This window comes from Colobus angolensis, unplaced genomic scaffold (genome assembly GCF_000951035.1).
Source record: "Colobus angolensis palliatus isolate OR3802 unplaced genomic scaffold, Cang.pa_1.0 Scaffold163, whole genome shotgun sequence".
Classification (NCBI taxonomy): Eukaryota; Metazoa; Chordata; class Mammalia; order Primates; family Cercopithecidae; genus Colobus; species Colobus angolensis.
The window spans coordinates 3,119,009-3,137,519 of NW_012114744.1; the positions used below are offsets into that span (position 1 = coordinate 3,119,009).

At 39.9% G+C, this 18,511-nt stretch overlaps 1 protein-coding gene across 1 annotated transcript in view; it reads right to left on the bottom strand.

Moving 5' to 3' along the window:
- Positions 1 to 18,511, bottom strand: part of CTTNBP2 (cortactin binding protein 2) — a 173,114-nt gene that overhangs the window by 44,863 nt on the left and 109,740 nt on the right. The window contains exons 9-12 of the mRNA XM_011937380.1: positions 12,020 to 12,137; positions 5,426 to 5,701; positions 2,860 to 2,955; positions 1,595 to 1,674 (exon numbers count right to left, since the gene is read on the bottom strand). Of these exons, the coding sequence (XP_011792770.1) occupies positions 1,595 to 1,674; positions 2,860 to 2,955; positions 5,426 to 5,701; positions 12,020 to 12,137 (570 nt within the window). The remainder of the gene's footprint in view (positions 1 to 1,594; positions 1,675 to 2,859; positions 2,956 to 5,425; positions 5,702 to 12,019; positions 12,138 to 18,511) is intronic.

Genomic DNA, 18,511 nt, shown 5'->3' on the forward strand with positions numbered 1-18,511 from the left:
TGTATGGAGAAGCTGAGAATGGGGAAGGGGAGAGGATGGAGTGGTTCTACCAGCTGATTCTACTGAAAGCCTGAGGCTAACATTCCTGAAAACCAGTTGATCATACCCTTCCACCTTCATGTAAGCCAAGTAATGATATAGATCTCCTTCCTATCACAGGCATACTTTGATGCTTTTAGGAAGGGGGACAAAGAGTAAAGCAAAGAAGTCAAAGTATCGGATTCAGGAGAATCCACCTTTTCTACATGGTGAGGCTCTGAATGTTTCTCTGCTACTGGGGCTGCTGGTACAGCCACAGTTAATCCTAACTTTGAGCCTGGCTAGATGATCAATGGAATGGTTTTGAATACTTCTTTTCATAAGGAGTGAAAACAAAGGCATCAATTCACAGTCTATGGAGACAACTTTTGTCAAGGGTCATAGTTTCAACTCATTTATTTAAAAAGGTCATCTAAATTAAGGCAGCAGGCAAAATTATTTTTTGATGTTTTATACCAGTAGTATTAGTTTTAGATAGATCTCATACACATCAGAGACTTGCACAATTCTGGCTTCATCACTTATTAGATGCATGACTTTGAGCATTTTACCTCTCTCTGTTCAGTTTCCCCATGTATAAAATGGATGAAATTATCTCATAGGGATGTTTTGAAGGATAAATAAACTAAATCACAATGGCACTTGGCATATTGCATGGCATGTAATAAGTATGTAATGAATGCAAAGCACTACATTTATCCATTTTACATTTATAATTTGCCACTTTCTTTTGATGATTATATTCTTCTTCTTCCTTTTAGTAACAGACCACCTGGTTTTAGGTGGGTGCACGATTGCCCAGCAAGAGGTTCCACTTCCCAGCTAGGCAACGACAGGTGTCTTAAGTTCTGTTGAATGGGATGTGGGCAGGAATGACATGTGCAATTCCCCTGAAAGGAAAGGCTTGCCCTCCAGGCTGTCTCCTTCCAGCTAGGAAGTGGGAGTGGGAGTGGTGACTACCTTTGATCAAGCAACACAAACAACATCCCAGGGAAGAGTGGAGCAGGGAGAAAGGGTGCTGAGATCCTGGGGAGGTCACCCTGCCACTTCTCCCTCCCCAGGCCTCTCGCCTGCTGGGACTTACATGTTTGAGAAAAATAAACTTCTATCCCGTTTAAGCTGTAATTATTTGGTTTCTGTTAAAGTGGCCAAATTAACCATCTCACTAATGCTAGCACCTTTACTCAATTTTAAGTCATAAAAGTTTATAGTAAGACACTTAATATTTGTGGTCATTCCCTTCCATAGTGATCGTCATTTACTTGACATCAAGTCCTTGTTAAAGGAAGACAACCTGCTCCTGCCCAAATTATAACACTTCACAGGTCACACGTGGCCTCTGGCTCCAGGCAATAGATACCCGGATGACAGTGACAGACATCCATACTATGTAATTGGCAGCCTGCCAGAGAGGGGGCTGGTGGGAAAGGTAATGGTGTCAGAGCACAGGGTGGGTTTGGAGGGCTTGCACTCCTTTAAACATAAAAATGGGCCACCCAGTTTTCCAGTGGCAGGGATGGGAAATACAGGCCTCGACTCAGCAGTGTCCACCTACCAGCCTGAGGTAGTTCTGCATCATCTGGAGAGGGATCATGGAGGCATAAGTCACACTACTGAGGCAGCCTTCTTGAGGACCTGTAGGAAAGGACAAAGAAGAAAAATGGGCATTCCTTTATTAAATATAAATGATCAAAATACAACAGAATGTATCATAAAAGAGAAGTGTGTTTTTTTGACTTCTGTAGGCAGAGCTGACATTTGGCCAGGAGGCACCAATGTGCCTTTCTGTTGTGAAAATATTGTCACACTTTGTTCTGGCTGATAAACCGCCACTGCTCCTGACCTCCCAAGAGCTCCCAGCTGCTCCTTCCCCCGCCCCCTGGGATGCCCGCCTACCTCCCAGCAACCACAGCCAGGGCCTCCAGATCCCAGTCCCAACACCGTGCCCAGTATCTGCTGATTGCTGGGCTCAATGTTTTACAGTTCATAAGTAAAAGTTATCATAGATCATTGCAATCTCAGAAAGCTTTGGCCTTGGCCTACATTAGGTCCACTGGCAATACTCCGTCACCCCTCCCCCCCAAGTTCTGCCATTCTCTCAATACATTGTTTGGGCCTAAAGCAATTTTCTGGGGTGGCCTCACACTTTTCTTTAAACTTCAGTAAGTCCAGTTCAAGTAATAAAATAAATATTTATTAGTTAAGATTGAATTTTCAGACTCCATTCCCAAGTATGGGAAATACATGATGAAATCCATAGCTGTTTAGCATCAAGGGCTGAGAAATTGAGTGTTCCTATACCACGTAGCAGTAGCATGATCTTAGGCAAGAATATCAATCTCTCAGAGCCTCAATTTCCTTGGATATAAAATAAGGATAAGCAGAAATGCGTACCTCATTGGGTTATGAGAATTAAATGATTTGATACTTATGCTATAAACATCAGGGTCTAGCACATAGTAGGTGCCCACTAAACATTAGCCTGTACCATTATAAGCATTATTAAGCACAATACAGTCTCTGTCATTCTCTTATCAGCATGCCAGTTTGGCCTCTGGTTTATTTCCAATGAGTGATGCAATCAGAATGACAGGAATCAATGATCCAGACAGACATCACCACGGGTGTCAAGAACATAGCTTTTGAATTTTCCTCCCCTTAATCAAACATTTCAAAAAACATCTAATTACCTAGTGGTGGAAGTCACATGTGTGTGGCTAGAAGACATGGGATGAAACGTGAAGATTTAAGAACTGGTGCTCTGAGGCAGCCATGAAGCAAACACTCTTTAAACGTTCCCTTAGTTAGGGACATCCTTACCTGACAAAAGCACAGTGATGTGCTCTGCCTTATTCTTCCTCATAAAGTCCCACGGGGACTGCGTGAAGCTCTGACCCACTGACCATGGCACATTTCCTAGTTCCAAAAAATGAAATAAAATGTCAAGGGCAGCTTATGAGTGATTTTTCTCACAAGCGTAAAACATATGCTCTCCTCTGTGAGAACCCTAACGAATCTAGAGCTTACATTGTCAAAGGCACGTACGGAACACATACAGGGCCACACAAGGGGTTAGCTCCCTAATGAAATTCTTGTTGAAGGTTGAAAGGAAGGCTTTCAACCTACAGAATTCTCGAAAGCAGCCCATAGGAGGGATTCAGGGAGAGATCTAGAAAGCAAATATATCCACTCAAATATTTCTAGGGTTAAGCTCTTAAGAACAAAGCTGACCATAATCTAAAACTGTTTCAGAGTTCTTCCAATGCTTGTTTCTCAAAGCTTAAGCACTTTGGGTGAGATATGAGATCACTTATGATCTGGTCCCTGATCCCCTTTCCAGCAAATTTTTAGATTCCAGAAAAAAAAAAAAGTAGATAATTTCAGGTGCTCAGAATAAGGCAGGCCTTCTCCCATTGCGGGCCCTCTGCTCACTCTTGTTCTGAAAGGGTGCCACTCCACAGGTATCTTCCCTAGGGGGTGATTGGTAATACGTATTTGTTTTCATCTCTAACTTCCACAGATCCATTCCTAAATATCTATTCTCAGCATGCCTCCAATATACATGTACACCCACCTGTAATTCTGCTTATCTGCTGAACTGAAGTTCCTTTCATGTAGCCTAGGTTATGAATCCAGCAAACTCACTTACATACACACAATAATAACACTAATAATTACCAATTATGAAGTGGTTACAGCAAGGCACTAAATTAAGCCCTTTATCCACAAAACTCAATGATTTTTGGATGTGAAATGCTACTAGGGTGCTCGATACCTCTGAGACAAGCACGAACACTGCAATACTCAAGCCTTAGCATGCACTGCTCACAGAAGTAAACTTATCTGTTGGCCGTGAATATCCATCTGCCTTTGTCAGTTTCCACATTAGCTGAACAAAGGCTGATGGAGGGCCATTTCCTTCAATACACAGCTGTACTGACTTTGTTTATCAGACCCCGGGCCAGAACCATATTTTGAGTAATACTTCATGTGTGGACAAAATATGTTCCTAAGAACTGAATCATCTCTTAATGCAATTTTAAGTACATTATAACAATTCTATAATAATCTTTTTTTTTTAAAGAGACAGGGTCTCACTTTGTGGCTCAGGCTGGAGTGCAGTGGCTGCATGATAGCTCACTGCTGCCTCAAACTCCTGGGTTCAAGGGATCTTCCCACCTTAGTCTCCGAGTAGCTGGGACTACAGGTGCATGTGACTGCACCCAGCTAATTTAAACAAATTGTTTTGTAAATATGAGGTCTCACTATGTTGCCCATGCTGGTCTTGAACCCTTGGGCTCAAGTGATCCTTCTGCCTCATCCTTCCAAAGCACTGGGATTACAGGTATAAGCCACCATGCCTAGTCAATAATAGTAATTTTAATGATCATACCAAAGATCCATAAAATCAAGTTGTCATGAATACTCTTCTCTAAAAACTAGTAACATGTTTTGAAAGTAAATAAACATATATGGGTAAACAGAATAAAACACTTTCTGATGTAATAATCTGACAGATAAATAGCAACGGTAAAACGCCCACCTTTCCCTCAACCTTGGACCATTCTTTTCCAGTATGGTGCTGTTGAAAGTATACAAGCTTTTCTATCAGACAGAATGTGATTTGAATCCTGTCTGCTTTGCTCACTGGTTCTGTGCCCTCAAGCAAGTCATCTTGTACAGAGTTATCTGTAAAATGACACCATTGAAAGGACCATTTATAAAGCACCCAACACAGTCCTTGCAAAGGAGCAGGTTCCCCATAGATGGTAGTTCTCCTGGACCAAGAAGAAAGGAACTAATCAGGGACAACTAATATTTACAGAGAACTTACTATGCTCAGCAGAAAGCAAATCTCCTAAGTTCTTTGGAATCTGTTTTGTGCTATCAAATTGAAATAACCAATTATCACCCTGATTCAGCCCATGTGGGAGCACTGAATATATCTTTATTAAAGTGCTTCTTTCAAGTCTAGACTTCATCAGAAAACCTGTCCTGGAGGTAAGGTACTAATGCACTATAGTGCTCCTGGGTCAACCCGAGAACAAATTTTGAGCTGTGTTCATTACTTGTGCAAAAGCAAGCAGCTGTGGGGTGTTTAGTTTCTTGCATTTATCTAGAACAGCGAGTGCAATCACAAAGCCTCATCAAGGGCTTTCATGTTTTTTACTCTTTCAGTATTATTTAAGGTATAAAAGCATTTTTATATTAACAGGCAACATTACATAATGGCTACATTGTGAATACTCAAGTTTTTCATCACCGGCAGCTGCCACAATAAGCTTTGAATGTGTTTAATCAATGAACTAAGAATCAGGTTATGAAACCCATAAACATAAATAAACCCAGAAATTTCACTTCTTCTTCGTCATAGGACTGCTGATACCTAGCGTGATGGATCGTATGCTTCTTGCACTGAGGCCGATGTTGGAATCGGTGGTGTTATTGCAAGTCACGTCTTCCAGACTCCACCATCCATCAGAAGAGATTGCCTGGAAATGATTTGTCAGAGCTTGACTCACTGCTTTTGAAAAATCATCCCATGATGTCTGTTTGCAGATATTTAAAGCACATATTGTGTTTTCGCATTCCAAGTCATCAGAACCATAGTCGCTTGGTTCAATCTCACCCACTGAAATCCTTAACGGTATTTTAAGAGCATCTGGTAGAAGAGTAAAAGAATTAGGAGTTAAAAAAATCTAGACAGAAAAAAAATGCAAAACTATTACATAAAATAAGCAGATACAAACATTTAAAAATACAAACCAAATGATAGCTATTTTATTCCATTAAATAACATTATATTGAACGTTCTTACACCAGAGTAAACTTTTGTCTCCCAATCTCTTCAGTTTCTTTGGAAGCATGCTGCATGAACTATCTCTTTCCTTGCATCTTTGGCTTTTTCTATTTCATTAACTCTTTCCCATCAGCAAGATTGTCAAGTTTTTAAAAAAAAATCTGAAAGAACTATAACCCTCCCTTGACCCTGAGTTCTCTATGTTCTCCTTTCCTTCACAGATAATGTCATGGATGAGGCAGGCTATAGTTGGACAGGTTGGGATGCTTAGGATAGTAACTGAGAACCTTGGGTTGAGCCCCAGGGTTAGGGTCAGCCTCCTATAGCTGTGTGTTCTTGTAAATTGCCTTGATCTCTCTGTACCCCAATTTCTTCCATAAAATGGAGGGAATGTACATCGAGTTGGTATGAAGAATAAATGAACTTACTTTTGTAATAGATTTTATATATTCTTATATGGTAAATACCAGTAAGTATTTGATAAATGGTTAACAGGGTAGTAGGAATGAACTTCTGAAAAGCTCTTTCCGATTTCTCTGACTGAGGCTCCAGCACAGTGGGTAGCACCCCCATGTACTTCTGTTCTCATGACTGAATTGTATACTGAGTTACGTGTGTTTGTTTCCAAATATTCTATATTCACTGAACTGATGACTACAGTTAGTGAATTAAATATTCCATAAATTGATGAAATAATGAGTTACCGTTCCTGTGAAAACTAAGTTGAATCCTTTAGAGACAGTTTAGGAACTGCTAAAAAATGTTATCTAATGAGGTATAAATGGGACAACTATATGAAATGAGAAAGGGTTTAATAATCTCTGGACAGATATTACCTTTAGTTTGCTTCATAAATGTGTTTAAGCAGTCCAACACTAGAAATCATAGATGATGAATTAAAGGTATGTTTTTTTCAAACAAGAGTACGTGAAATTTTAATTAGTAGAACCCACACTAAAGACGTCTATCTAAACGTTGGTTAAAAAAATTACTTTGCATGCTTTACAATTAAAATGTTTTAAAACAACACGCGTTTATAAGATTCTCTTCTTAAACTGGATTTTTCCATTAACTAACCAACTGCTGGATTACTTTATTTTCCATTTTCTGACTCTCAGTCATCTTACTTATCCACAGTATCTGACACAAGTGATCTCTCTTTTCTCCTTGATATAATCCTCCTGGATCTACCATACCCATAGATGGTAGTTCTCCTGGAAGGAGGCAGTACCTCCTTGGTCACTCTTTAATGTTGTTCCTTTATTGTTCCCTTCACCTTTTCCAGACTTCTTAATGACAGTGTGTGTCGGGGCTCCTTTCTCTATTTACATTGTGCATATTCATTCCCTTAGTGATCTCATCCAGTTTCATGACTTTAAATATTACTGATAGGTTGCTGACCTTCACATTTATTCATCAGCTCTCACTCGTCTCGGGAATCCCTGCTGATTCGACATCTCCACATAGATATCCTAAAAAACATCTCAAATTCCTGCATCCAAATCTGAACTCCCCAACTTCATGAGCAAAACCTGTTTCATCCACAGCCTTTCCCCTAACAAGTACTGGCAACTCCATCACGCCAGTTGCTCAGACTGAACACCTTGAATTATCTATGAATCTCTTCCCTCTCTTAAACTTCGCATTCAATCCATGAGGAAGTTCTGTTGACTCTACCTTCAACTGTATCCAGAACCCAAGTCCTTCTCACCACTTCATCTGCTACAGTCCTACACGAAGCCACCACAATTGTCTCTCACCTGGAATACTACATTCATGTACTAACAGGTGTTCCTGATTTGTCTGTGACTTCCTATAGTTGATTCTCAACAAAGCAGCCAGTGCCACTGTTAAAATGTGCATCAGATCCCATCTCTCCTACAGTCGAACACTGCAATGGCTACCTTAAGTTCTTACAATGGTCTACACGTTCCAACAAGATCAGGCCCCCCTTCACCCTGTAACTGCTCTCCTGCACTCAAACACTGAAATGGCTAGGGCTCTGACCTGTCTTCCTGCTTCTCTTTCCTTTTAACCCAGTCACCCTGCCCTCCTTGAAGTTCCTCAGACACAACAGGAATGCTGCTACCTCAGGCCTCTGTCCAACTGGTGCTCATAGCTGCGCTGTTCACTTCCTTCAAGCCTTGGCTTCAATGTCTCATCAGTGAGGCAAACTTGGCCAGCATTTTAAAAGCTAAAACCCACCCTTACAAGCTCCATCCCCCCTTAGTCTTTTCCATAGCATATCTCACCACCTCACAAAGCCAAAAAATAAATTTTTCTTATGTTTATTGTTCATTTTATCTCTTAATGTTAGACTATAAGCTTCAGGATGAGAACAATCTTCTTAAAAATTCTGACTTACATCAAGTGGCTAAGATAGTGACTGGCACAAAGAGTAGCTCAATAAAAGCATGGGTTCAATGAATTAATAAAAAGGGGTTTATTCAATGGATGAAGAAAACTATTCTACCGGAGATTTCTCCACTGCCTTTCCATATTATTCTCTGCTTAAAATAATCAGCTTCTGTCTACATAACTGCATGAAAATTGTCTCTGTTAGCAGTAACTTCCTATCTGCCAAATGCAATCAACTCTTTTTTAACCCTTACAGTCTAGGGAATGTGATACTATTAAATTACTTCTTCCTCTTAGAAAGGTCTCCTAACTTGAATCCAATTACACCATTGTTTTCTTTTCTTTTCTTTTTTGAGATGGGGTCTTTCTCTGTCACCCAGGCTAGAGGGCAGTGGTGCCATCTTTTCTCACTGCAGCCTTGACCTCCCCGGCTCAGGTAATCCTCCTGCCTCATCCCCCCATGGAGTAGAGAACAGATGGGACTACAGGCGCATGCCACTATTCCTAGCTATTTTTTTTTTTTTTTGTATTTTTTGAAGAGATGGGGTTTTGCCATGTTGCCCAGACTGGTCTTGAACTCCTGGGCTCAAGCAATCCTCCTGCCTCAGTCTCCCTAAATGCTGGGATTACAGGCGTGAGCCACCATGCCTGACCATACACCATTGTTTTCTGGCTCTTTTCCTTCCTATTTCCCAATCTTCTTTTAGAGTCATTTAAAAAAATCTTCTCTGACCTAAAGATAGGGGTTTCTCTGGGCTTGGCCTTCAGTTCACTTCTCCCCTCACCCTATACATCATTCCTGTCTCACAGCACACCTATGACTTGAACCATGACACTGTTTCTCCAGCCCTGTTCCTCCCTTGCTTGTTCAGGCCTCCTTCCCTCTTACTAGGTACCAGTCATGCTCCCCATCTATGGTACCCTGTGTGTCAAGATAATTATTTCCCCATTACCTACCTCTTATGTCCTTATTTGCAATCATTCAATTGTTCATTCAGGTCCACGGGATTGCCTCAAAACTTACACAGAAGATTGAATCAAAAGGAGTACAAGGCCTTTTATGACCTCACTCTAGACCTTCCACACTCATCTCCCTCCTCTTCCCAGCATATAGCTAAATACCTCTAAAGACTCCAAAGCACGTCCCCTTCAGTGCCTCCAGATATGCTGCTAGTTCACCTGGAATGTCTCTATTTTCCACTCTTTCTTGGCTCAGCCCTTCAATTTTCACTTACATCTTCCATGGGGAAGCTCTTACCTCTCCTATGCATATTTTTACACGTTGCCTCATTTAGTGGTACTTACAACAAATATAGGCTTGGAGTTGTATTTTTAAACTTTTTACACAGATGGTTTTATATTATGTGTCCTTTTATAACTGACTTCTTCACTCAACATTTCTTTAATGTATTTAAGGTAATTTATATAGATAAAATTTATTTTTAAGTGCTACTTGGTACCTTTAAGATATGGATTTTCTAGAGTTTATTCTATTTAACCATTCCCTAATAGATTTCCCTTTAGAATGCTTTCGGTTTTCTAGTATTACACACAATGCTGCAACACACATTTTCATATATCTCCTGGTACACACATGCAAGAGTGCTTCTAGCTATGTGCTTAGGTGAGTAGTTTGTTCAATAAATGAAAATAATTGTGCATCTTTGTTCTGCTTTGACACATTCTTTTCTTCAGTTTCTTTTTTTTTGAGATGGAGTCTCGCTCTGTCACCTAGGCTGGAGTGGAGTGGCATCATCTTGGCTCACTGTAACCTCTGCCTCCCAGGTTCAAGCAATTCTCCTGCCTCAGCCTCCCGAGTAGCTGGGATTACAGGCATATGCCACCACGCCCAGATATTTTTGTATTTTTTAGTAAAGATGGGGTTTCTTTATGTTGGTCAGGCTGGTCTGGAACTCCCAACCTCAGGTGATCTGCCCACCTCAGTCTCCCAAAGGGCTGGGATTACAGACGTGAGCCACCGCACCCGGCCCCAATGACTTTCTATAGTTCATTTACATTCACAGCTTTTATCATCAGCCTTATGGAAGTAATCATAATCTAAATGCATATCCTGTCTTTTTTACTTCTCTCAGATTGTCAGAACTGGAATCTTAGAAAGACCTTAAGAAATGATCCACTCTTTCGCACTCAGGTATACGAATAATTATTAACCCTACTAACAGGTGAGCAGACTAAGATGAGAGAAGGCTAAGTACCTTGCCTGACATTACACAGACCTCTGGGAGCTGGGATTCAGATGCCCTTTCCCTTAAATCAGACTACCTAATGTCCAGTCTTCCACAGGATGTACACCAGCAAAGCCTGCCAACATGTTCGAGATAGAAATTATACTCAGGTCTCCCATACCAGTCTTTTATTTCATAAAGTCCTCCTTAATCCTCAATTTTAGGATTTCTCATCCCTCTCCTCATTATATACCATTTTCCTCTCTTCCACCCTGGTCCAACTGAGGACTCACCATTAAAACTCTTTGATGCTTGATCTGTTTCCAGACTCTCTATAGGTTGATTTGTCCCACAAAGGGCTGCCTACGAAATTCCAAAACACCATTTGTATCATATTATACACTATCAAGAATCTCACTGACTCATCTTTGTAATATAAGGTTAAAACTAATGAAATGAGCATTAAACTGCCCAAAACATCAATTGTGCTGTCTCATCCTTCCAATTCCCCACCTCTAATCACACCTCTATCCCAGCCATGCCAATATGCTTCATATTTTTCACATCTAAGATACCACAGCTATATCTACTTATTACATTTTTAGATGTTTAATATCAAAATGTGGAATATAGTGGAATATAATTAAGTGATAGCATTTACATTCCATAATAAAATTTTAGCCCAACAGAAAGTTTTCCATGTTTGTTATTAGGTTAGCATCAGCTTATAATAAGAGAACTATTTTAGATAAATCCTATATAAGATACTGTTTCAGACACTGAGCAGTGATTCAAAAGTTTAAGGTCCTGAAAGCTAGACTTTAATGATAAATAAAACCTTCTGTCAACCAAAAAAAAACCCCACTCAGGTTTAAAGAGAATTTCTATGATTCTCTTTTATCTTTTTATATTAAAGTTTACTTACACAGTTTGCATATATGCTTCCTAGCCATTCTGAAATTTTCTTCACAAAATAAAAGTATATGAAGGTATGTATTAGGTTGAAGATAAAAACATTATTTAAGTTTTTAAAAATCTGCTTATCCTAAAACTGAATTACTGATACAGCTGGCTGACTGGATGGATTGGGTGATAATCTTAATGTAAGAGGTCATAATGTTTCGTAAGGTCTATACTCCACACTCACAAACCCACAAGTGAGCCTTATAATATAAATATGCTGAGGAGCATATACTCTTGGAGCTGAAAGGGACCCAAAAGATCATCAATTATCTTCACAGAAAAGTAGGCAACCAGGTGCTGGGAGATAACCAACTTGCCTGCCTCATACAATCAACTGATGCAGAGTACATAGCTGGGATTTCTCATATCCTGCCAGTCTAATGTCTAGAAAGACAATCTAAGTCAGAAGAAAAATGCAATAAATATTTAGATTGCTCTCCTAGGTCAGTAAAATATAAGGAGAAGCCCGCATCACTTGAGTAGCAATTAGTTCTGCAAAAGTCATTCTACATGGAAAAATAATTATCACACTTATAGTCAGTATTTCTGCCATAGTTGGGGCTCCGAAAAGGTTAAAAAGGAGATGCAAAAACTGTAAATAGTTCTTCCCATTGTACCAGAGGCCCCAGCAGCAGAGCGGAAAGATAAACAATAAGCTCTGAACATCACTCACTCAGATTCTCCAGCAAATGCTTGCAGTCATCAGTGGCAACATCATGCACAGTCCGATTGCACTTGTCTCTCCTTTCTGGCTCAAGCCCTCCGTGTCTACACAATATTTCTAGGCAGTTCTGTAAAAACAAGAGCTCGATTACCTCTAAGTCCAAATGAATTAACTTGAGTACAAAACCCAAAGGAAAAAGCCAGTTGCCTATAACAATCAAATCAAGAATTCACAGCTATAAATCTTATTTCAATTCCATCAACCCCAATATACAGATTAATCTTAGATTAAACTAAACAATGTCTAGAAATGCAAAGCAAAGAGTGTTCATTTAAATGCAAATGATAGGATCATAACACTGTTCCACAGAACAGCTTCTTAGGTTTCAAGAAAAAAAATAGCTTGCTAATCACTCAATCTGCAGATTGAAATTAAAAACAAAATTAATTTCAGCAGACATTCTCCTTTTATGGTAATTTGGCAACATAAAGCAGAAGACTTTTGCTATAACGGGATGTACTTTGCTGTCTTCTAGACTATAAACTGCTTTCCTGGTAATGTAAGTGCAGGGTTCTAATTTTAAAAATTCTAAGAGTCCTCATAAGCATATTTGTATTTGAGATGTTACCCTGCCATATTTTATTTGAAAAATATGCACATCATGTTGATTGAGATTTTAGAAAATCATTCCCTATAGATATTGAAGTGATGCTCCCTCTCCTTTTCAGCTTTTTCTTCTTCTGTGTTGCTTAAGGAAATCTCCATTCAAAAAGTAGAATTATGAACTGAAAAGTCTTAGTCCTCCATATTTTTTCAAATGCAAAGTAAGAGACAATATATATACATACATTTTCTAATAAATAATCACATGGCAAGGTATTACATCAGGATATTTACCAAGGAACTCTCCTATATCAATGTTTACCACTTGATGATTTGTTTGCTAATTTCTCACAAGGCTAAGGAGAAAAATGAATAGACCAGAAAGCATGAAAAGGAACTAATAACCAAAACAAGCAATGACCTGCCCATCACTCCCCTAAACACACACACACACACGCACACACGCACATGCACACACGTATACACACCCACTCGGAGGCATGGGGCTGTCTTGCAGTTCTAACAATATATTAAATCAAGTCATCTTGAATAGCCTTTTCTTATCTTTCTGTAGCATACCCTTTCATCCACTTTTAAAATATACTTTTTATATTTTTTAAAATATACTTTTTCTCTTCTAATATAAAATATTTTTAAAAGAAATACAATATCCGGCTGGGTGTGGTGGCTCATGTCTGTAATCCCAGCACTTTGGGAGGCCGAGGCAGGTGGATCACTTGAGGTTAGGAGTTTGAGACCAGCCTCGTCTGGCCAACATGGTGAAACCCCACCCTACTAAAAATACATGGTGGTGGGCGCCTGTAATCCCAGCTACTCCGGAGGCTGAGGCAGGAGAATTGCTTGAATATGGGAGGCGGAGGTTGCAGTGAGCCAAGATCATGCCACTGCATTCCAGCCTGGGTGACAAAGCAAGACTCTGTCTCAAAAAAATAAAATAAAATAAAATAAAAGAAATATAATATCTACATAGAAAAGTACATAGAAGTGTATCACTTGAAGCATTATCACAAAGCAAACATATTTGTGGAAGGAGCACTTTGGAAGCCCCTTTTGTACTCCATTTCAACAATTAACTCCTCTCTCCCCCACAGAGGCAACTACTATCTGATTTCTAATTTTAGAGATTGGTTTGGCCTATTTGTGAACTCTATGTAAATGGAATCATACTGTATGTAGGTGCATTTTTATATTTGGCTTCTTTCATTCAATATAATGTCTCTAAGATTCATCCATATGTTGGGAGTAGTCAGAATTTGTCTTCATTAAAAAATGATTACTATGTGGGATTCCATTATATTCCATTGTGGTATACCACAATTTACTCATCCATTCTCTTGTTGATGAACATTGGTGTTCTGCTATAAACATTCTAGTACATGTCCTGTGGTGAACACGTGTTGGGCATTTGGTATACGGTAGGGCTGGACTGCTGTGCACAGGGCATGCACATGTTCTACGTTAGTCCATACTGCAAAGAGCTTTCAAAAGTGCCTACACCAATTTGCACTTCCACAAGGAGTATACATGACTTCCAGTTGCTTCATTTCCCTCTGAAACATACTTTTAAATGCCATAATGAGTTCGTTAGAAAGTATGGTGAGTCCCCAAGGGCCAGAAAGAAAAACAAAGAGTAAGCAGAAACCACCAATTCAGTGAAACTTTTACAGGAAGCCAGTGCTGCTCTGAGGGTAAAGCTGACAGAGAGAACCTTCTTGGATGTTGGAAAGATGGGACACTGGGCCTTGGGTTTCCTGAGTAAAGAAAATCTGCCTGCTTGCAAAGGGAAGCAACTAGCATATTTGTTTCTCCCTGCCTGACCCTGTTCAGGTTGGAGGAATCTCTCTAAAACTTGCCATTTAAGTCTGGCAGTCTGTACAATTATTATGTGGCCATTAAAAAAGTAAATCTTCAAGAAAAGTCTGGAAGTCTGACTTTCATAGGTCTACAGTTCAGATTTAAGAAATCGCATGAGATCACTTGGACTCGGGAAGGGGAACATCACACACTGGGGCCTATCACGGGGAGGGGGGAGGGGGGAGGGATTGCATTGGGAGTTATACCTGATGTAAATGACGAGTTGATGGGTGCAGCACACCAACATGGCACAAGTATACATATGTAACAAACCTGCACATTATACACATGTACCCTAGAACTTAAAGTATTAAAAAAAAAAAAAAAAGATGACAATGAAAAAAAAAAAAAAAATCCAAAAAAAATAAAAAAAAAAAAAAAAAAAAAAAAAAAAGAAATCGCTAAGAAATTAACAGAAAACAAAGTCAGATAAATAAATGTCAATTCATATCAATTTGTTGTTACTAATTTGGACAAAATCAGTACATGAATAATATAATGTTGATTGAGAAATGAACTCTAATTAGAAACTTAACTAGAAAGCAATCTGAGAACTAAACTTAGTGAATTCTCAAGATGATAAGTGATAAAAATCACACATTTATTTTGCAAGTTAGAACTTGCAGTAAATGTAGGTAAGAGCCACCGCTGACCTGGATTCTAATCCTGCTAACCAAAATGACTGTATCTATCACTGCTGTGGAATCATTTAACATTTTCCTGCTTTCATTTCCCTATCTGTATTTCAAGTATCTATATCTCATAAGGTTAACATGACTTAAATGAAAAAGGCACACAAAGTTCTTATATTCATGGCCTGCACTAAACTCCCAGTAGTTATTAGTAGCTATTATTATTACCATAATCAACATCATCATCACCAGCTAGAAAACAGTCCAAATATCCAGTTAACTGGTGAGATACCATAGCACATCAACAAATGTCACTAATCTCAAGACAATTTAAGTACCGTTACTTCAAATTACAAACAGAAATGATAAAAGGTGTAACACAAGTTTGCAATACTCCTGAACTGCCTGACCCTGTTCTTTTATAGTCTTTTATTTCTGACCTTCAAAGTAGGTGATTTCTAATTTTTCTTACATTCAGGTAGGTCAGTGGGCCAGACCATAAGCAGTGATTTTCTCTTTAAGGAAGCATGAATGTCAGTCCCTATGAAGGTAGTGCATAGCCAAACACTACTACAAGTGTAAATTCTGCAGCATGTGCTGGCTGCATGGGGAACTCAAAGAAAGTGAAAACTTTGGCCCCACTGACACTTAACAACAACAGCTACAACAACTATTTGAGCACATACTAAGTTCCAGGCACATTCCACACTTTGCAAGTATTCAATGTTCGTTTAGCCCTCACAACAACTTTATAAGCAGGGCACAAAGCCCCTTTGGGCCAGGGACTATTATGTGGGCTGAGGGTCCTGATGGTGAGTAAGGTAGAGCAATTCCATGTCTCAGGGAAGAATGCAAAATGACCTGATACACTCAGAAAAGGGGCTGGCGAAGCAATGAGTACAGTTTTACTTTATGGAGGAGCAGGAAGAGGTAAAGAGGGAGAGAAGTATCTATACTCTCTCCTTGTTGAATGGGATTGTGTGAAGAGGACAAATGCTGTGATCCCAGTCTCTGCTTCTGGAAAGAGAGTCCCAGGCGCCCTAAACTGGGCAGGATGTCCTACCAAGTGATACGGAGGCAGGGATCTACATGGATGAGTTTAAGCTAAATTCCTATTAGGATATAGAGACATCTGCTATAACAGAGACCTTTTAAAGAAGTAGCTTAGGCCTCAGCTTTCACGTGCACTCACATTCCACTTGCTGGAACTCAAATATTTGGCCATAGTTCCCTGCAATCGAGACTGGAGAATGCTGTCTTTATGCTGGGTGCCCATGGGTCCATTTGAAACAGAGGGATCTGTTATTATGGACCAAGGACAGAGGAGAGGTTGAGGAGTGAGGGAACTGCCAGGCTCCTTTCAGCAGAGCTGAGAAGCAAGGTACCAGTGTCCAGGAAATTCAGTAGAAACCCCGAGTCCAGAGAGCTAGAGATAAAAATCAAAGTCAGAGCAGGGAGCCAAGAGTTTGATATTGAGCAAAGGGAAAGAAAGTGAAAAAAAGTTTGCAAATATACATCGAAAGCCCAGCTCAAGTGCTGAGAACAACCTTGGGGTGTACCTGTTGCTTTACAGGGCTGGGAAGATGGAAGCCGTTAATGTCGGAAATAATGACATGAGCAAGAAGGTAGTTAGGTGTGCATGGCCAAAGATGAAGTTGCTGCTGTCAGCTGTAAAGGGTTGAGTGCTATGCACTTTGCATGCTTTTCTGTAGGCATGAGGATGTGTTTGGGAAGGAAAGTGCCATGTTCAGCTCTGTTCTGCAAACCAATTGTTGTACTGAAAGATTACATTGGAAAGGAAGAGAGTGATAGCAAGGAGACCAGTTAAGAAAAAGAAAGCAGTCCATTCTCTTACTGACTCAGCAAACATTTAGTACTTTTGGGTCACAGACTCTGCTGGACACAGTATGTATAAGGATTAAAAAGTAACTGTTCAGAGGAGATGGAGAGGCAGAGAGGCATGCAAACAATTACAATGAAGTACACGCTCTCTAAGCAAAGTGTGGAGAGGTATCCTGGGAACACCTAACTCCAAGAAGCCAAGACAAGCTGAAATGTTTTCCAGGCAGAGAGGGGTCAAGACAGGAGAAGAGGCCATTTGAGGTAATGGGAGCAGCAGATACAAAGACAGGGAGGGAAGCGAGCACAGGATGTTTGCACATTGACCAGTGTGCGTGGTCAAAGCCTAGCACGCACTAGGGAAGGAGACAGAAGTGTGCCTAGGGAACAGACCAAGACTAGATCAGGAAGGGACTTGACTGTTATGATAGGCATCCCTGCCCTGGAAGTGATAGAGGCTTGGGAAGACATGAAGCCGGTAATTACATCACCATGTTCACCTGTTAGAAAGGCCCCTCACATGGCAATGTAAGGGAAGCAGAGAGACCGAACATGATGAGACCGCGGCAGTACCGTGAATGTGACCAGACAGCAGATGATGAGGGCTCCCTAAGGACAGTGCTGACAAGACTATGGAGGAGACAAGGTATTCAAAATTTATTCGTAAAAGAGTAAATTTAGAGTTGTGTTGATCATTTGAGTTCTTTCAGTTAGGAAGATGGAGCAAGTAAACAAATGCCAGGTGATGCTATTGGAGTAAGAAAGGAGAAGCAAGAATTGCAGCAGATTGGCCAAGAATTATAAACATTTGGGCCCAAGAATGTGCTAGAAGAGCTATCTGGTGGAAGCAAAAGCGAATGTGGTCCCCAACAGGATTACCCTACAGTTGTTTAAACTGGAACACATTAGAGAGTGAAAGGAGGCACTGTTAATTACACTGGGATGACTGGCATAAACAGGGTTGTACTGAGCAAACTGGAAAGTTTGTTCCCCTGATTATCAAGGAAAGGACCTGCCTAGACAGACTCAGAAAATGCTTAAGTAGGGCTAGAGATGAGATTTTAGAATCCGTATAGATTATATTCAGCGGATCAACAAGATCATTCAAGTGAGAAAGTTCAGAGTGATGAGAAAAAGGATCAAAACCCAGATCCATGAAAGGTGTTGATGGGAAACACTGGACGACCCATGTCTTGGATGAGAGGTGGAGCATGATCCTGGGCAGCCAAGTTTACATTCCCTTTAGGGTTCTGCCATTCATTGCTGTCCAAAGTAAGAAAGGATTCAGTACTCTTCACTGAATATTATAGGGAATGAGTATAGAGAGGCATTTTCCAGAATATTTTTTTCTAAAAATTAAAAGAAAAAAGGAAATAATCATAATCAAAAGCATTACCACAGTGTTCAAAAACAGATTTCTATTTATCATGATTAAAATCTAGTTCCAATGACTTTGTGCCTTTGCAGGCACCTCATCTAATTTTCTTTTTATTATTATTATTATTATATTATTATTATTATTATACTTTAAGTTCTAGGGTACATGTGCATA